General features: G+C 35.9%; 1 protein-coding gene across 4 annotated transcripts in view; it reads left to right on the forward strand.

The window, feature by feature from the left end:
• The window catches only part of UNC13C (unc-13 homolog C), a 543,682-nt gene that overhangs the window by 282,580 nt on the left and 239,560 nt on the right, over positions 1 to 21,542 (forward strand). For all 4 annotated transcript variants that reach the window (XM_053928749.1, XM_053928748.1, XM_053928751.1 and 1 more), the window contains 3 exons: positions 11,287 to 11,355; positions 12,800 to 12,889; positions 19,586 to 19,714. In XM_053928749.1, coding sequence (XP_053784724.1) covers positions 11,287 to 11,355; positions 12,800 to 12,889; positions 19,586 to 19,714 — 288 coding nt within the window. The remainder of the gene's footprint in view (positions 1 to 11,286; positions 11,356 to 12,799; positions 12,890 to 19,585; positions 19,715 to 21,542) is intronic.

The raw sequence follows: 21,542 nt of genomic DNA on the forward strand, positions 1-21,542 counted from the left end.
AAAATGTATATGTGCTGCTGTGTTTACTCTTTTCTTGTCTTGTTATTGAAAAGAAAATGCGTATGAGGTGGGTACGATTAATTGGAATGAATAAAAGGAAAAAGTAATTGTTATTTAATGAAAAGTCAAAATAAATACTAGTAGAAGAAAACTGTATCTCGGTCAGGAGTCATCAGGTTTGAGTTCCTACTCAAAATTTGCAAGTCAGTTGTGAGTCATCCAAGCCCCAGTTTCTCAATCTGCTCAATGAGGGTAAGAATTATTTCTGTAACATGTTTCTCAAATTAAAATGAGGTAAATGATGGTAAGCCACTCTGTAAACATTTGAAGTGCTCTGCACTATGAGCTATGAAGATTTAATCTCCCCTGCTCTACCTGTGGTACAAACAGTATATCATCAGCTACTTCGGCTAGACAGATTGACTCTTGTAAGAGTTGGGACTGAAGAACATTTCCTGGCCAGCTCAAGAAAATACTATCATGACCAGTACCAGATCGTAGAATAGTTTTGTTGTACAAGCATCATCTTGGTAACAGCATTCAGTGTTATGAAACTGTTTTGCTTTTAATATTCTGCCTGGGTGCATCATACAGAATAAACCAACCTTGTGGAACACTAACCCTTTCTACCACTGAGAAAGACTATGTGTTTATATGATTAATATCCACCATAAAAGCTACCTGGAGGAAAATGAGCTAGCATACTTTTTTACTTCACACTGACCCAAAGAAGACAAACTAAATTGATTTCAGTACTTTTCAGTGTTTCAGCGGCAACATGGTTATAACAAACTTCATTATATAAATCAAATGACTTATTATAGAAGAGGGCCAAAAAGAAATCTTTCTCAAAAATATCTTGATAAATTGGTGAGTTGGACTTCAAATGTAACCATGTTTTTCTCTACCTATTGAAAATAATTCAATTTCACAGTCAAATATATGTAAGTTTCATGTCCCCTATGTTCACATTAGGGCTTAAGGTTCTTATTTATCTGATTTCTGAAGCTGATATTGTCACTTGTGACTTAGAAACACCATTATATTGGCTCTTCTTTATCCTTCTCAAAGGTGTAACCCAGACATTCTGAGTCTTCAAAAATTAAACCGGTGGCCAACCTTATTTTCCTATGATGATTATAGAACAAATACTCAAGAAAACAAAACCATTACTCTTACAAACTCAGGCTTTTTTGTGCACAAGTGTTATTTGAAGTCATGGTTTAGATGAAAATGTTCAAGAAAAAAGTGAACTGGATAGAACCTTAGGGGGTGGAGAAAAGCAGTGAGCAAGATTCGCTGAGGAAAATGGTTAAAGAAATTAAACAAAAATGATAATAAAATGTGATATTATGAAAGGCAAGGTAAACTATTTTGAGAAAAAGAGAGTATATAATATTGTTAGGTGTTGCAAAGTTCAAATAAGATGGGGAAAGAAATGAGCCCATTGGATTTGACAATTAGGCGGTCATTGCTTAGTGAAGCAGTTGAGGTAAAAGTCTAATTTCATAGCGTTCTTTAGTGAAGCGCATAGGTGAATAGTTGTGTAAACTAGGGTTTATTTATTCACTAAAATATAATGCAGTCATTAAAATCAAGTTTTTAAAGAAAAGTTCATAAAATTGAGCAATGCTCATGTTATAATGATAAATGGAAAAAATGATACAAAGCTCTAAATAAGACTGGAAGGAAATGTGCTAGAATGCCAGTGGTGCAGCAACCAGATGGGATTATACCTAATAATTTGTTTTGTATTTATTTTATATTAAAATTGTAAATTTTCTATATTGTATTTGATAAATTTTATAATCAAAAAGTAAAAAGAAAGGAGTAAAAGTTGGTGAGGAAAGAGACTGCTGTGTTAAGGAATTTGAATAAGAAGGGGAAAAGAGAATGGTCAACAACAGTGAGAAGGTTTGTCATAAAATATTTTATTTGTACTGTCTGGTTTGGGTGGGGATTTTTTTATTTAATAAGATAAATTTGAATAAGTTTTTTGTTGTTGAGTATTTTTTAATATGTTTATTGATTATGCTATTACAATTGTCCCATTTCCCCCCCACACTCCACTCCATCCTGCCCACTCCCTCCCTCCCACATTCCCCGCCTATAGTTCATGTCCATGGGTCATACTTATAAGTTCTTTGGCTTCCACATTTCCTACACTATTCTTACCCTCCTCCTATTTTCCACCTATCATCTATGCTACTTATTCTCTGTACCTTTCCCCCCCCTCCCCCTCCCACTCCCCTATTGACAACCCTCCATGTGATCTCCATCTCTATGGTTCTGTTCCTGTTCTAGTTGTTTGCCTAGTTTGCTCTTGTTTTTGTTTTAGGTGTGGTCGTTAATAACTGTGAGTTTGCTGTCATTTTTACTGTTCCTATTTTTGATCTTCTTTTTCTTAGGTAACTCCCTTTAACATTTCATATCATAAGGGCTTGGTGATGATGAACTCCTTTAACTTGACCTTATCTGAGAAGCACTTTATCTTCCCTTCCATTCTAAATGATAGCTTTGCTGGATAGAGCAATCTTGGATGTAGGTCCTTGCCTTTCATGAATTCAAATACTTCTTGCCAGCCCCTTCTTGCCTGTAAGGTCTCTTTGGAGAAATCAGCTGACAGTCTTATGGGAAGTCCTTTGTAGGCAACTGTGTCCTTTTCTCTTGCTGCTTCTAAGATTCTCTCCTTCTGTTTCATCTTGGGGAATGTAATGATGATGTGCCTTGGTGTGTTCCTCCTTGGGTCCAGCTTCTTTGGGACTCTCTGAGCTTCCTGGACTTCCCGGAAGTCTATTTCCTTTGCCAGATGAGGGAAGTTCTCCTTCATTATTTGTTCAAATAAGTTTTCAATTTTTTGTTCTTCCTCTTCTCCTTCTGGCACCCCTATAATTCGGATGTTGGAACATTTCAAGATGTCCTGGAGGTTTCTAAGCCTCTCCTCATTTTTCTGAATTCTTGTTTCTTCATTCTTTTCTGGTTGGATGTTTCTTTCTTCCTTCTGGTCCACACCATTGATTTGAGTCCCAGTTTCCTTCGCATCACTATTGGTTCCCTGTACATTTTCCTTTGTTTCTCTTAGCATAGGCTTCATTTTTTCATCTGGTTTTTGAACAGATTCAACCAATTCTGTGAGCATTTTGATAACCAGTGTTTTGAACTGTGTATCTGATAGGTTGGCTATCTCTTCCTCACTTAGTTGTATTTTTTCTGGAGCTTTGAAGTGTTCTGTCATTTGGGACATTTTTTTTTCTTTTTTTTTTTTTTTTGGTCTTGGCGCATCTGTTACTTTAAGGGGTGGAGCCTTAGGTGTTCACTGGGGCGGGGTAACGCTGGTCGCTGCACTGTGAGGCTGTACATGGGGGAGGGGCTGAGAGGGAGCAATGGCGCCCACTCCCCTCTCCACCGGACTCCATTCTTTCCCTCCGCTACCCACAATCAAATTGGGCCCCTCTGGTGCTAGTTCCCGAGTGGGTGGGCTTGTGCACACCCCAGGCCCCTGTGGGTCTCTCCAACGACCTCTCCTGTGAGGCTGGGAGTCTCTCCTGCTGCCGCCCCAACCCCCATGGGTGTTTTCAGTCAGAGGTCTGAGGCTTTATTTCCCCCCAAGCTGGAGCCCTGGGTTGCGCGGTCTGTTTCTCTCCCCACCATTTGTCCGGTTTATCTGTGGGCGAATGTGGGGCCGCGGGGTGTTACCTGCCGCTCTGCCTGCCCCATTCTCTGCCACTCTGAGTCCGGCCCTCTAGGCCTATCTGCGCAAATGTGGGGCTGCAGGGTCTGCTAGTGGTCAGACTGCCTGCCCCATTCGTCCCACACTCCACCAGTCTGGGTCCCGCCAGGGCAACTCGAGTCCTCTCCACCCCTGCTGCCCGTCTCCGCCCCTCCTACCAGTCTGGATGAATGTTTATTTTTTATTTCCTTGGTGTTGGACTTCCTTGCCGTTTGATTTTCTATCAGTTCTGGTTGTGCGAGGAGGCGCAGTGTGTCTCCCTATGCCGCCCTCTTGGTCCTCAAATTGAATAAGTTTAAATTGTTAGGATAAAAACTAGTTGCAAGAGTGAAGTTGCATATTTATCAGATGGAGAATGAGTGATGTAGTAACATGCCTGAGGAGAAAGAAGGAAGTGCATGCAGTTAAGAGGACAGAAGGAGGGACATTTGGGAGAAAGGACACAGTCTATTCTAAATTCAACAAAATAGTACAGGAGTTTTTGCAGAGAACACTAAGCTTTTGATATGAGAGTGAAAAATTGAGGGAGTCATACCCCATTTCCCTAACCTTCCCTATGGTTGTCAACAAGTACAAGAAGTGCTCCTCCTCAAGGCAAGAGCTAAGATACAGACGCATGAGGTGAAGGAGGATGATAAAGATTTCGATAAGCTACTGAAGGTAATGTAAAGAAGAATGTTTCAGGACTATGTCAGAGGAATTCCTCATAAAGCTGACAGTTGGATTTGATGTTGGGACACATAAATTTGTTGTCACAATTTGTGTGACTGTGCGATTTTCTCAGCATTCTGAAACTGATGCAGTATCAGATTCATCCGCTGGCTGGATTGACTCTAGGCTGAAATTTTGCAGAAATAGGAAATGAAAGCAGTATACAGATGATTCTGTCAAGAGAAAAGTAGAAGTGATTCATCATGGCATCTAGGTTTGTTAAGTGGCACCATGACAGAGAAAGAGACAAAGGGTTTGGGTAGTAATGTAATTTATTTCATAAGATTTTATTTATTTATTTGTTTGTTTGTTTTCATAAGATTTTACAGGGGCATTCTCAAATCCAAGATGTAGCTCTGGGAGCAGATTGTTGAAAATTGAGTGTAAAACAGTGATATACTGGAGCTAGTTTGTACCTGCTTCAAAGCAATAATTGCTGCATTTTCAGAAATATTGCAAACTGGTAATCGAACACAGCCATCCTTAAAAGTAAAAATACTGAGAGTATTTACATCATGGAAATTGGAACATGTTAAATACCAAGGCATTTTTCTTTCAGAAAGATGATTTAGCAGCACACCACTAAGTATAAAGGTTGTTTGGAATAAAGAAGATGAAAGAACTTTATTGAATAGAACATCTCCATGGGTGTTGAAAACATGAAGGGTGGATCAAGGGTTGGAAAAGAACAAAAACTTCATAAAGTGGGAGTCAATGATTCAATTTTGAAGAAAAGTCTTCGAGAAATGTATTTAGTTCCCTTAAGACAAAAATAGCAAATATATTATTAGTAAAAGTGATGTTTATCTCACTTAATTTTTGAGCATATACACCCTCTTTGACATAAACAGTACAGGGCAAAACAAATATACTAATATTTTTGGCATTCTATATGTGTTTTTTGTTCCCTTGTTCATTTACTACATGTATATGTGATACCTTATGCAAGGCACTGTGTATGGCAAGTAGCAGAGGAACTGAAAGATGTTGATCTCACTGTCTGGGAATTCTGTTCTAATAGGATATTCACATAACCACTTGTAAGAATGACCATAAACTACTCCCAAAGTGTGATAAGTGCAAAGGAGTTTATACTCAAATTTGCTTTGAGATTAATCAAAAAGCAAGTGATTGGTTCTCTTCAAGGGTTCATGAAAGCTTGACAGAAGGAACAAGGCTTTTAGAGATGAATGATACACTCAATGTCCAAGAAGTGGTAGAAAAACTACCTCAGGCTGGATGGACACTTGAGTTAACACAAGAAGTAAAGATGCAAAATAAGTTAAAGTAAGTTTGTGTAAGGTAGCCTGCCTCCTGAGAATGGTTGATAGAATAAAAAATGGAAGTATAAGAGAACACTGTGTTATTGGGTTGATACTAAATTGCCCACTAAAACATTTGGACTTCATCTTGAGGCATAGGGTATAATTTGATAGAACTTTTGACTTGCAAAGATCACTCTGTAGAGGAAATATTACAGAGGGAAAGATAGAATGTGTATCAGACAGAATTCAGTTGTAGTAATAGAAACCATCCTTGCAACTTTAAATAGAAAATAGTTTGGCACAGGGAATTAGATGCTTACAATATCATCTGAAGGACTGGAGGAGGATCCTTCTGTAATACTTAAAATATCACAGTGAAACTGACTTGCAAGAAAAGCTATGAGCTTTCTAATAGTCAGAAAGAAGAATCAGAAGGTGGCTTCTATTTCCAGTGCAACTGTTATTTTATAACCACAAAAGCTAGTGACCAGGGACTGAGGAGTGAGTATCTCCAGGACTTTACTTAGCAGCAGAATTAAACCAAGAAGCAGAACATGGCTGCATCTCACGTGTGCTTTCCAAAGGTGGCAGTACACATGCATCTAATAGGCAGAAAGTAAGATAACTGCAGAAACGTATCTGCAAAGGAGTTTGAGAAACATGGCATGTAGTTTTCTAACCTCAAAACTACAGGGAGCCACACTGGAGAAAGGAGGAAAAAGTAAACCAGTTCCTGGCATTGAACACAGAAGGACTAAATGGAAATTAGTGAGAGGGCTGTGCACTAGCCCTGGAAGACAGTGATGCTGCATCTAGACACTGGTTTAGAGAAAATGGAGTCATATGGTAAAGGAGGGAATGAATGTGGGAAACACATTGGAAAAGGTTGTTTCTCTATGACTTGCCAAGTAATTAGTTCTGGACAGAGGTAGATCTAGTTTTTGTGCTGCCTAAACCTTATACAGTTTGACGAGACTCTCTTTATTTTTTTTAACTTTTTTTTTATTGTTCAAGTACAGACTCTCTTTAATAAGAAGTATGCAAAATTGTCAGTAGAAAATTTTATATAAAATTAATATTTCTTGTAAAAAATAAGTCACAATGAGTTATAAGTTAAGACAAATTTCACAAATATTACCAAGTCCAGAAAAAGAACATAATATTTTCATTAATTAATGAACTGCCTGACATACTTCTATGAGTTTTTCTACAGTTTTTAACTGCAGTTGCTGGGTCACTTCTTTGTATTATAAAAATTCTGAAATAACATTTTTGTTAAAAGATAATTCACTCTTTATCTATCACAGTTGATCAAACTTTCTTAAATCGATACTTTAGGAAAGTTTTTTTTTCTTTTCATAATTCATTTGATAATGCCACATACTTTTTAATGACTCATCAAATTTGGGAAAACACTTATTATGTTTTTTCATGTGTGACGTCAAAGCAAAAGTTGCACCCAACAAAGTTAAACAGTCAAAGAAGACTTTATGTAGGGCTATTGCAATAGGGGAGAGAGGCCTGCCTGAGCTCCACTCCACTGAAACAAGGGCTGGAATGAGAGAGAGGGAAAGCATCTAAGGATGTTAGGGGGAAGGTTGACCAATGGGCATGTGCAACACATTGAATTCAGTTTGTAACTGTCTTTTTCTGTGGTTAAGCCATCTGTGTTTGCTAATTGACACCCATCAAAATTAGTTTCCTACCCTCCCCACAGAGGCTAGGAGATAGGGGTGCTTTCTCTTTAATAATTACATTTCAAAAGGATGGTTCTCAAGTAGTACTTGAGAAAGAACCCTCCCAGTTGGTGGTTTATAAAACCAGGAAGAGCATTTTAAAAGATTTACATCCCAAATGGGCAAAGAAAAAACTTACAATTATTAGTTTTCTAAAGAAAATACTCTAAAAATAAAAAAAGAGGTGAGGACCTGTAGTTACGAAGAAGCCTGTCTAACATTTAGTCAAACTTGGAGAGAAACACCAAGCTCTCTTGGTCATTTCAAAGAATTGAATGATAATCTCAATTCTTTTCAAGTTTGCCTATGAAGTGACTCCTTAAATGCTGTTTGAATTGATGACATTTATTAATGTATTATTCTGTTTACTATTGATAGCATCACTATAGTAGAGTTTTATAATGTTATGATATCTCTGTTGGTATCAGTATTAACTAAAAATCAACAAGAATATGATCAACAGTAATTAGATTATCAAAAATTATTAAAATAGCCTGTGCTTTCCTTCTATTTGAAATGTTTCTGTTGTTCTTATTCAATGATTACTTTTGGTATGATACAAAAAATAGTTTTCACAATTTGCCAGTCCAGGTCAGAATAATCTCCATCCTTTTCATGCAATTGTTACAAAAACCTAAGATCATGTGAACACATGGCCTGGCCTCCTCCGAGGAAAGCTAGAGCAAGTAAGCATTCCTAAAACTTAAGGTCATTAGCTTCAGGTTAAATCTGCCCTGCTTTTAGACTGAGATACTGAGAAAGAAAAGGATACGAGAGAGAAGCCGAGAATGGTGCAGAGGTTTTTACACCCCTTCCTTAAAAGATCTACTCCTTCCATAGTTCCCAAGATTCTAAGGAGAACTACTAAAAGTGCACTTGTGGGGTTGCAACAGCTCCCCCCTACTCAAAATCTCCCCTCTGCCCAGGTGCCAAAATTGGCCCACCAACTGATTTTATATTGCTCATGAGCTAAGACTGGTTTTCAGACTTTGAAATTGCTAAGACAATCAAAATAAGACTATTATTTTTTACATAAAAGTTATATGAAATTCAAATTTGTGTTCATAAACAAAATTTTATTGGAAAAAAGCAGGCCCATCTGTTTATATATTGTCTATGGGAGCTACTCTGCTACAACCCAGAGTTTAATAGTTGTGACAAAGGTCACAAAGCTGAAAATATTTATTATCTGGCTCTTTTTAGTTTCCTGTCCCCTGGTCTAGTTATGCTTATCAACTAATTAAACCTAAATTTCCGATAGCTGCTAATACTTAGTTTCTGATGTCGTGGCATGCCCCTTAGGGGAAACATTCTGTAATCACCCAGTCTTTTATTCTACAAATCACACAATGCAGGCAGTAGGCCTCTTCTGCTCTTGCAAAGGCAATCTCACTGTAGTTAAATAGAAATATGGAAGGTAAAATTAAATTTCAAACTCTCCTGCTGTTTAAAGGATCTCTATGAAAATTCAATCAGCAGCACAGTTTTAATTTCACATTATCTGGTACTATTTGAGACTTCATGACAAGTCTGACAGTTTTCTCCAGTTTTCTATTTTCCTTGAATGTAAATTTTCCAGCCAGTTACTGAGGATCTAGGTAGGAACCAAATGTGTGATCTGTATCAGTCAGGATTCTGTTCAGCTGCATGACACAGAGACTCAAACAAACTTAACTACATAAGATTTTCCCCATGTAACCTAAGTACAGATGTAGTAAGGAATCCAGGGCTATTATAGCAGGACTGTAATTTTTTTAAAGGGTGGGCAGACATGGCTAGGGTGAGGAGGTATGGGGACTCCTTCTAGCTTCTTGTTCCACCATTCTTACCATTTATTTAGCTTTTCTTCTTATAGTCACAGGATGACTGTTTTACCTTCTAGGACCTTGTCTGAGTTTAAGGTGGGAAAAAGGAGAAAAACACAAAGAGCTCATGGAAAAAAAGCCTGACAAAGGATTATGTCAGCAAACAATAATACAACAAATACTGTCTGCCAAGCACTGTTTTAGAATCTTTCCAAACAGTAACTCATTGATAATATGCTAACTGAGTCCATGCCCTTTAATAAGCTGTATATATCTTACTGGCCTAAACTATGGCTACATGGCCATTTCTAGAGGAAAAGAGGTCTGGGAAGGTGGGCATTTCATATCGGATAGACTTGACTCATGCAGTTCCATTGTAAGAGTGGAAGAATGGATATCGAACAGACAACCAGAAAAACTGGTCCCAGTGTATATAACAGGGTCAGTGATATGGGCCAGTACATAGTTGACTTAGGGGCACGTCAGCTGTCTTAATGATTTGTACCAATCACTGAAGTCAGATAAAGAGGTCAGAGATATGACACATACGTTTTCTTTTACAATCTTTGAATGACTAACTTTACCGTGACCTAAACTGATGACTATAGCAGCTCTTTCATTTTTTTTTTAATTTGATTGAGAGCCACTGAACCACATGCACGGTAGAATAGAAGGTCAGTAAAGGACAGCATAGGTCATGCCCTCCCCAAGAAGGTATGATGGAAATGATAAGGAAAAATCTAAAATAATCCACTCCTCTTTATTTTTTCAGTAGCTTTACTGGAGAGTCTAATCTGCCTAGCCAGGGGGAAACTTCTGGAAGGCAAGGCTCATTTCTTAGATACGTTTATTGCCTCTATGAGGGTTAACACAGAGGAGAGGCAATATTCAAACTTTGTTCACTGATGTGTGAACCTGAGGATGGCAGTGTGTTTAGAAAACTGCAGTTTCAACTTAGGAACAATTCATCAACTTAATTAATATTCAGCTCACTGCATCCAGATCAGTGACTTCAAGGGATAAGAATTATATAGCCCATAAATCCACCTTGTACGTGAAAATACTAGGAAAAGTTTCCACTTTTGCCAGTATCTTCACAGCGCAATTTGGTATATACAGAATATTAATGGAGGCAGAGACATTTACTGTCATTTACTCATATATATATATGTATATATATATATATATATACACATATATACACACACACATATATATATATACACACACATATATATATATATGGACACACACACACACACACACACTTTGGATCAGTAATCAGACACAGGATGGTGAAACTATCTACCTACAAAGTTTGTGTGTGACTTTAATGTTTTTACTTTATCCAATTTATTAAATCCACAGAATTTTATCCTTATGTTTATTAGCAAAACTTATTCTTATCTTTAAATCCCTCTATGAAGAGGTCAGTCCTACACTGATAAGCATCAGAGGAAGCATCAGTATTCTTTTTTTGCCTGATATTTTACACATTTTTAGCACTAAATTTAAACATAAGTTAAAGGCAATAGATCCTTTCAGATTATGAAACCTGCACTCATTACCAAAATGAAAGTGCTTTTTGAAATTGTTTTTGAAAAACAACAGCTGTTCCCACTTCCATAGGAGGGAGAAATATTTTAAAAATTGTAGTTTATTTCTGAGCAGGTGGGCTGGTGTGCGGGGTAGAGACACAGTTATATTTTCTCTTCCTGACTCATATTGCCGTGAATCAGCACAGTGGCCATTCAGCTGCCTGGACTCTTTCTACAGTAAATTCTCTGGATACTCTCTCATTCATTACTGAGAGGCAGTGTGATTTATTGGAAAGAATGTGAGTTTGGTGTCAAAGAGACTTTAGTTTGAATCACTGCTATGTCACATAGCAGCCCTACAATCTTGGAGAAATAAATCATTGATATTTCTGAACCTTGCTTTCTATAAAATGGGGACAACAACTGATAGAATTGTTATATGAACTACATTTTGAGTGACCATTTATTTTCATTTTCCTATTTTGTGTTTTCTTTGTACAGAGGGAAAAATTTATAAAACTACTAGACCAGTTGCACAACTCTTTAAGAATTGACCTGTCGAAGTATAGGGTATGTACAAAATTATTGTGCTTGGCTCAGAGAATCTCTTGTCATGTTGTAAAAGAACTATTCATTATATAATGGAAAATAAAAATTCTGATATGGGGTCTCATTTCCTGTCATACTAGAATTGTCCGCCAAATCAGCAAGCCTGTGTCCCGTGTTCAGGTACCTTGCCCCACATAAGCCTACAATACTGTGTGTATGTATGTAGCTTAATTTTATAAGTTTTTAATAACCATCAGATTGAGTGACTCTCAGCTAATTTATGAAGTACACATGTGGCCCAGTCCTCATCTTGAAAGCTCACCCCTTGTTACTGAGAGGCCCTGCTGATATTTCCCCAGGTTTTCAGATTCCTGTGGACACTCACTAATTAACACACTCCTAGATCAGTAAGCATGTTTTCTTGAAGCTGTTCAGAGTTCATTGTCAACAATTTTACTCTTCACTTCCAGGTGAAACACACACAAATATATCTATGCATGTGTGTGCAGATCCACACATATAATTTTAGTTACAAATTTTATTTATCAAAAAAATCTATCATAATAATGATTGCACTCTTAACAGTGTACCATAAATATCTTTTTATATCTGCACACATGTATTTCCCATGTATTCATTGTTTAGTATTTTATTGGTGGCTATCTTAATTGCATATTTCTGGAAATTTTAAATACCAAATTTTGTCAGACTCACCTTTTATGTTTGAACTGGGGCCAACACTCGGAGAAGAGAACTGGTGTGCCAGGCAATCGAAAAATATCTGGGGCAGAAGGGCCTTGAGTTCATTCATTTGCCATCACCCAGACACCCCAACTCTCCTCCAGTTCATGTACAGCACAAAGTCTCCTGTGATTTTCCCGACGGCCATTTAAAAGCCAATCTGAAAACATCTCCACTTTTATAAGACATGTCTCACCAAATCACTCTAAGAGAAACTTTTTGTTAAAATCTACAGTACTTCAAGGGGGGACTATGCAGCACAGTCTTATTTTTTTAACTTTATAAAATTTACTCATGTTTAGAAGTAAATGTAGCACATGGAAAAGTTCCCCAAGTATTTTTGAAAAAAATTACCCTTCTTGAGAAAATTATAAAAAATATTTTCAAATATATGTTGTCTTCCCTTCTTAGTGGCAAAACTATTTTATGACAAAGAAGAATGACAATAACAAGATATTCATAAGATTGTTTTGTATATTTTATTGCATTGTGGGAATAAATAGAGGGGTATACCTTCCTAAGACTAAGAAGATAATATTTTTGAATTTTTTACTTTCTGTAATGTTTTATCATAAAAATATTGTAAGACTACTATAGGGATATTTTAAAATTTTTACACTGCTTACTTTCCATTCTTGTTCACAGAAAACTAGTTTTAGTTTATTTTTCCCCCAGAGCCTTAATGCTGATAATTTATACATTTTTTTGTTTCCTAATTGACCAGGAAAATTTTCCTGCCAGCAATGCTGAGAGGCTGCAAGATCTGAAATCAACTGTGGACCTGCTAACAAGTATCACCTTTTTTAGGATGAAGGTAACTTATTTTATTTCTGTCACTGACTTAGTGAGATATAACACATTTATGGCCTGGTAAAACTGGCTTTATGGTTCCTTCCTTTTAATTCAAGTATAACTGATTTATGGTTTTATAATAGTTTCAGATGGACAACTTAGTGTTTTGATATTTATATACATTACAAAGTGGTCACCATGATAAGTCTAATTTCCTTCTGTCACCATACAGTTACTACAGCATTTTTATTATATTCTCTATACCGTTTATTACTTCCCTGTGGTTATTTATTTTATAGCTAGAAGTTTGTACTCGTTAAACCCTTTACCCCTTTCACTCATTTCCCCACACCTGTCTCTGGCAACCACCACTTGTTTTTCTGTATCTGTGAGTCTGCTCCCATTTTGTTCTTGTTGTTCATTTGTTTTTGTTTTTCTTTTTTATTTCACACATAAGTGAAATCATACGGTATTTGTCTTTCTCTGTCTTATTTTACTTAGTATAATACCCTCAAGTTCCATCCATGTTTTTGAAAATGGCAAGATTTTATTCTTTTTATGGCTGAGTAATACTTCATTATGTGTGTATGTATTACATCTTCCTTATTCATCTATCCGTGGAAACATAGGTCACTTCAATATCTTGGCTATTGTAAGCAATGCCATAATGAACACAAAGGTGCATATTCTTATCAAATTAGTGGGGTTTTTTCCTTCAGATAAATTTCCAGAAGTGGGATTGCTGGGTCATATGGTAGTTCTATTTTTAATGTTATTAAGGAAACGCCATACTATTTTTCATAGCGGCTGCACCAGTTTACATTTCTACCAACAATGCATAAGCATTCCTTTTCTTTATGTCCTCACCAGTATTTGTTTTTTTTTTGTCTTTTTGACAATAGCCATTCTGACAGGTGGGAGGTGGCACCTCATTGTAGCTCTGATTCACATCTCCCTGATACTTAGTGAGGTTGAGCACCTTTTCATGTGCCTGTTGGCCATCCGTATGTCTTCACTGGAAAACTGCCTACTCAGGTGCTCTCCCTATTTTCTAATTAGATTGTTTATTTTTTTCAATATTGTATGAGTTTGTATATATTTTTAATATTAACACCATATCTGATCTTTTGCAAATACTGTCTCTCATTCAGTAAGTTGCCTTTTTGTTTTGTCGATAGTTTCCTTTGCTGTTCAAAAATTTGTTAGACTTTACCCATCTCTTGATCAGTACTGTTCAGCCTAGGCAGTTAATCTGTGGTGCCTTCATCTGAGTGAAATGAATCTTCCAATAGAAGGTGTGTTGAAAAGGAATTATCCTAGACACAAGGTATTCCAATACATTTGGCTTAAATGTAGTTTTTAATTAAACCTCTTTTAAATAAAGCTCTCTAGTAAGTGGACACGGCACTTACAAAAAAAAATCCCTAAGAGTTTTGAGTGGAAATGGCATTTACTTCTTAGTTTATTTTTAACTCAGATATCTTGCTGACTTTTTCTTGAAAAGAAAATAGCTGACTCTTTAAGTTTACCCCAGTTGTGGTCACTTTCATTTTCAGTACTGGCAAAGTTTACATAAGAGTATATCTGATTGCTTAAACTATTAATATACAGTATTTAACGATTAGCGCCCAAGCTGTGCAGGCATTTGTTTTGAGATATATCTCCTCTGCTTTAACAGCAAGTTCTCTGCAATCATAATTTGGCTAGCAGGACAACTCATGTAAAATTTTCCCAAAGCTACTTAGCAGGCCTTGGGCTAAAACTTTTGGTCTTCATCTCACACCTGTCAGAGTGGCCAACATAAACAAATCAACAAACAAATGTTGGAGAGGATGCAGAGAAAAGGGAACCCTAGTACATTATTGGTGGGAATGCAGCCTGGTGCGGCCACTGTAGAAAACACTGTGGAATTTCCTCAGAAAACTAAAAATGGAACTGCCTTTTGACCCAGCAATTCTGCTGCTGGGATTATACCCTAAGAATCCTGAAACACCAATCTAAAAGAACCTATGCACCCCAATGTTCATAGCAGCACAATTTACAATAGCCAAGTGCTGGAAGCAACCTAAGTGCCCATCAGTAAATGAGTGGATAAAAAAAACTATGGTACATTTACACAATGGAATTCTATGCAGCAGAGAGAAAGAAGGAGCTTATACCCTTTGCAACAGCATGGATGGAACTGGAGAGCATTATGCTACGTGAAATAAGCCAGACGGTGAGGGACAAATACCAAATGATCTCACCTTTAACTGGAACATAATCAACAAAAGAAAAAAGCAAACAAAATATAACCAGAGACATTGACATTAAGAACAATCTAACAATAGCCAGAGCGGAGGGGAGAAGGGGCAGTGGGGAGAAGGATTTTCAGGAACTACTATAAAGGACACATGGACAAAACCAAGGGGGAGGGTGGAAGCAAAGGGAGGGAGGTGGGTTTGGATGTGGTAGGGGGGGAGGGGTGGGGAGAAAATGCAGACAGCTGTAATTGAACAAAAAAGTTTGATGATGTTTATTCAGAAAATTCCTGTATGGAAAAAAATAGAAAATAGAAATAAATTTTTCCTTTCAGTAGCCCATAATTTTTTTACTTGAAGCACTAAAAATGGTAGTTTATAATATGAGAAGCAGAAAACATATATATATATATATCAGTAATCCTTTAGATTATCTAAAGTTCAATTAAAATTCATTTGGTTTAAAATCAGTTACATTAGATGACTGGAATAAATAGAATTTATGTCAGTTCTGATCTTCTGACAGCAGCTGCTTAAACAGTGTGTAGAGACTGATGGTGAGACCCAACTTTATTATTTTTTATCATATTTTTCCATTACCATTTATCTCCCTTATATACCTTCCCCCTCACAATCACCACACTGCTGTCAATGTCCATGAGTCCTTTTTCCTTTTTTCCTTAATCCCTCCACCTCCTAATTTCCCCACCCAATTAGCTGTCATCCTCTCTCCATCTATGATTCTATCTTTGTTTTACTTATTAGTTAAGTTTGTTCATTAGATTCCTCATATGAGTGAAACCATATGGTATTTGTCTTTCTCTGACTGGCTTATTTCACTTAGCATAATGTTGTCCAAGTCCATCCATGCTGTAGCAAAGGGTAAAATTTTATTCTTTTTTTATTGCTGAGTAGTATTGCACTGTGTAAATGTCCCATAGTTTTTTTATCCACTCATCTACTGATGGACACTTAGGCTGCTTCCATATCTTGCTGATTGTAAATAACACTGCAATGAACCTAGGGGTGCTTATGTTCATTGAATTAGTGCTTTGGGTTCTTTCAGATATATTCCCAGAAGTGGGATCACTGGTTCAAAAGGTAGATCCATTAATTTCTTGAAGTATCCATACTGTTTTCCACAGCGGCTGCACCAATCTGCATTCCCACCAGCAGTGCATAGGGTTCCTCTTTCTTTAAATCTTCACCATCACTTGTTTTTGATTTAATGATGATAACCATTCTGACAGGTGTGAGATGATATCTCTTTTTGGTTTTAATTTGCATTTCTCTGATTAGTGACATAGAGCACCTTTTCATATGTCTATTAACCATCTGTATGTATTCTTTGGGAAAGTGTCTATTCAGGTCCTTTGCCCATTTTTTAAATTGGATTGTTTGGTTTTTGGTGTTAAGTTTTATTAGTTCTTTATAAATTTTAGATATTAACCCCTTGATAGATGTATTGGTGAATATGTAGGTTGTCTTTTTATTTTGTTGATGGTTTCCTTTGCTGTGCAAAATCTTTTTAGTTTGAGGTAATCCCATTCGATATTTGTTTCCCTTGCCTGAGGAGACATATCAGATAAAATATTGCTATCAGCAATGTCTGAAATTTTATTGCCTATGTTTTCTTTTAGGATTTTTATGGTTTTGGTTTTAACAGTTAAGTCTTTAATCCATTTTGACTTAGCCTTGTGTGTGGTATAAGAAGGTGGTCAAGTTTCATTGTTTTACACATATCTGTCCAATTTTTCCAACACCATTTATTGAATAACAGAAACCCATTATGTTTTTATGTACCAGTAATGGACTCTCATAAAGGGAAAATAAGAAAGAATTCCATTCACAATTGCTTCATAAAGAATAAAATACCTAAGAATAAATCTAACCAATGTTGTAAAAGACCTGCACTTGGAAAATTATAAGACACTGAAGAAAGAAATTAAAAAGATACAAATAAGCGGAAACAAATACCATGTTCATGGATAGAGAAATTAACATCATTAAAATGTCCATAATACCCAAAGCAATCTATATATTCAATGCAATTCCTATCAAGATTCCAATGATGTATTTCACAGAACTAGAACAAATATTTCAAAAATTTATATGAACCCACAAAATGCCCCATATAGAACAGGGATCCTGAGAAAGAAGGACAAAGCTGTAGGAATCACACTACCTAATATCAAACTGTGCCACAAAACCATAGTAGTCAAAACAGTGTGGTATTGTCATAAAAACAGACAAATAGATTAATGGAACAGAAAAGAGATCCCAGAAATAAATCCACACCTTTATAGTCAATTAGTATTCAACAGAGGAAGCAAACACATACAATGGACTAAAGATATATTTTAGTGTAAACGCGTGTTCACTTTCCTTGGGTAAATACATAATAGTTGTCAAGTAAACATACTTGATAAATGTATATTTAACTTTACAAGAAATGGCAAATTGTTTTTCAAAGCAGTTGTACAGTTCCACATTCCCAGCAGCAATGTGTGAGAATTCCACTTCCAGTTGCTCTGAATCTGACAGTGAAGCTCTTGGCTCTTGGTATTTTCCATGGTTTTGATTTTTTCTTTTTTAGCCATTCTAATAGCAGTGAAGTATCTTATTGTGGTATTAATTTTCTCAGTTAATGTTGTTGATCATTCTTTCTTGGTTTTAATTGCCATCTGAGTTTATTTTATAAACAGTCTGTTGAAATATTTTCACCTAGTTGTCATTATATTAAGAATTCTTTATATACTCTAGATACAAGTCTGTTGTCAGGTACATTATTTGCTAATATTTTCTCCCTGTCCTTTGCCTTTTCATTTTTAAACAGAAAAAGGTTTTAATTTTGATGAAATGTACTTTGTCGTTTTTTTCTAGCGATTGTCCATATTTATTTGGGTCTATTTCTGGACTCTGTGTACTGTCACATGTCTGTGTTTTCACCATTAGCATACTGTCTTGGTTACTGTAGCCTTATAGCAAATCTTTAAATCAAATACCGTGAGTCCTCCACCCTTTTTCCTTCTTTTTCATAATTGTTTAGGTGATATTAGTTCTTGTTGGAATTTTGATTCTCAGTGCATTAAATCTATACATCAATTTGGAGAGAACTGAAATTTTAACAATATTAGATTTTCAAATAACCCTTATTTTTTGAACCCTCTTCAGTCAGACTTTTATCCCATCACTTCACCAAATGATCTTCTCAAAATCACCAACTGAGCATTATTTTGCTAAATCTAATGGTAAATTTTGACCCTCATGCTATAGTGTTCAGTATCATTTAATATATTTCATCAATTCCTCCTCCAGGGAAATCTTTATTTTCTAGATTTCCTATTGCTTAGTTTTCCTCCTAGCTCACTGGCTGCTCTTTTCTGGTTTTCACCACTTTTTTCCTGTCTTCACTGATTCATTCTATCTCATTTGCCGGATGTCATAGGGCTAGAATTATCCAGGTATCTCTACTCTCTAGACTCATTTAACCAGACATCTACTTGATCTCTACTCGTATACATAACAAGCTTGCTTCTCAGTCTTAACCTTTCTGAAACTGAGCTCCTGATCTCCCAAGCACAGCTTTGCCTATCTAAATTGAGGCCACCTCCACGGTACCGGTTACTCAGCTTAAAACCTTGGGGTCCTGACTCCTCTCTTTCTCTCATGTAAGTTATACAATGTAAGCAAGTCCTGCTCTCCCTTCCAAAATTGTAACAGTCAGCTCCTAGCTTACCACTATAGTCCAAGCACGATCTTCTATCTTCTCTTGACTTGAGTATGGCACTATTCATATCACTGGTCACTTTACTTTTTCCATAGCCCACCTTAAGGTAGCATAAGGGAACTTTTAAAAAGATAAGTACGGTCATTTTGCTCTTCTACCCAAACAGCCTAATTTCTTCCTACTTTGCTCAAAGTTAAGGTTCTCCCAACAGTATATATGTGTGGTTTTTTGCTGGTTACATACTCTTACTTCTCTGAGTTCAGGCACTATTGCTGTCCTCTATATTAATTCTATTCCACTGAAATACCTTCTATCCCTTCTTGTTTTATTTTTATTTTCAACATGAATCATCATATAATATACTTTATGATTTATTTTGGTTTTTATCTACTAGAATTTAGCTCCACAAGGAAAGGGATTTTTGTTTCTATCGTTCATTGCAGTATAACCATTATCTGGCATATAATAGATGATAAATGTTTGTCAAATGATTGAATAAAATAAATGAATGAATAATACAATTAGTCACTTTAATGTTACTATTTGAATATGTACAAGTATGAACATTTTCACTGACTAGTCACATCAGAAAGTGAAAGTAGATACTTACACATTTAAAACATTTCTAAGACCACATTTTTCTGAACATAGAAAAATCAACTAAAAGCATTTATTGAAATTGTTTGAGTTATTTATACTGAATTGCAATATTCTACTTTTCAAGTTAAGAAAATAATTTGTCTGTCAGGTTCTGGAGCTGCAAAACCCCCCAAAGGCCAGCATGGTGGTAAAGGACTGTGTCAGAGCTTGCCTGGATTCTACATACAAGTATATTTTTGACAATTGCCATGAACTCTATTCCCAGCTAATAGACCCGGTAAGAAGAAACATGTGTCTTTGTATTTCTAAAGTCCATTTCCATTAGTTCAGAATGACAGTAAATGGGAAAGTATTTTCATTTAATTTCACAGTAACTGGAGGTTTTGAGATTTTTTATATATTTTCTTTACATTTGAACATCACTTTTATATGTTTGAAATAATACACTTTTCACAATAATGTTATGTTGTAAAGGTGGACATTATTCAAATTTTTCAGATGAGGAGTCAGTTTTAGAAGAATTACGTGATTTGCTCAAGGTCACAGAGTGGGCAAGTGGCAGATTCGGGAATAGATTTAGGATTCTAACTCCTGCTCCTATGTCCTTCCCCTAATTCATGCTGCCTCCCTTATCATTTACCTCATAAAAGTGATAGTTGGGGAAATTTTTATAGAGTGAAATGGTAAATTTGTTGTTAAGAAATATTTCAAAATTTATTAATTATTAAGATAATTTATTAAGAAATATTTCAAAAATATAGAAAGTAAATCAAACATGCATATATTTACCACTTAGGTGGCCAGATTTCAATATTTAGCAATATTTGCTCTGTTTTTTGCTGTTTAAAGATATTAAATATTACATATGAAACAGCATTTCACTTTGCAATTCTTCCAAATTTTATTCCCTACTCCTCTTCCTCCTTCAGAGATGAACGCTATTTAATATTGGTGTTTGAACATCTTTCACATATGTTCAATGAATACTTCAGTTTTATTTTTTGTGAATTGCCTATTAATCATTTCCTGATTTTTCTCTTGGCTTCCTTGTGTTTTACTTATTAATTTGTAGAAAATTATAAAATATATTCTGAATGCTAATGGTTTGTTGGTTATGTTATTTCATATATTATTTCTCTATATGCGATGTGTCTTTTGGTTGCATAGAAGTCTTCTAACGCATGCTATGATTTATACATTGCTATTACTTCTATAAAACTGGTGTTTGGGGAGTGGCTTTTTAACATGTATCTATTGCCTGCTTCCCTGAAGAATGCAGTTTTCCCAGCAGGTATTGAAAATTGTCAATTACCTGTGGAATTTCCAGGTTAATTGAATGGGGCACATTCTGTAAAGCCTATGTAAGATGAAGGTGAGTGGGATTCTTTCAAGCTGGGTTCCAAGATAGGTTTTTTATGGTATTAAATCTTTCTGGGGTCACTGATTCCTTAGCCTAATAGGAGAAAAAAAATTAAAGCATGATGATTGTCATTGCAGAGGCAAAGCAATGTATCTCTCACGTATACTATGCCATTGGGTGGCTTTCTAGTGGCTTTCCTTCATTTGTTTTCTACTCTCCATCTTCCTCCCATACAGATTTTTAGAATGCTTCTGTATTTTCACATCATCTTTATCTTCTCTAAAATATAAAACTGAAACTTTTATTATACCATATAAGTTACCCATACATAACTTTATTATCGGTCTTACCAGACCTTACCAGTCCCAGTTTCCTACTCCTTGCAACTTCAAACCCAAAGTGATCCCTCTCATGGGCCCTACAGTCTATTATTTCCATGAATTGACCATCCCCTTTTATATCCATGCATTTATATGTCCTCTTCTATATTCCTAAAATGTTCTCCTGTTCTCTGCCTTCATCAAAATCCAGCTTAAATATAACCTCATTCTGCTAATTCACACCCAGTGAGTGAAGGTAAATCAAGGTAAAGTGGCATTTCTTATTTAGTATCTAATATAAAAATTATTAATAATAATAACAGTTTTATTTATATAAGAGATATAAAAATATGGGAGTTCCCATAAAGCAAACATGCCCTTGACAAAAAGTAAATAAGTTGCTACATCAAAAGAAATCTAATATA

This window comes from Desmodus rotundus, chromosome 7 (genome assembly GCF_022682495.2).
Source record: "Desmodus rotundus isolate HL8 chromosome 7, HLdesRot8A.1, whole genome shotgun sequence".
NCBI classification, from domain to species: Eukaryota; Metazoa; Chordata; class Mammalia; order Chiroptera; family Phyllostomidae; genus Desmodus; species Desmodus rotundus.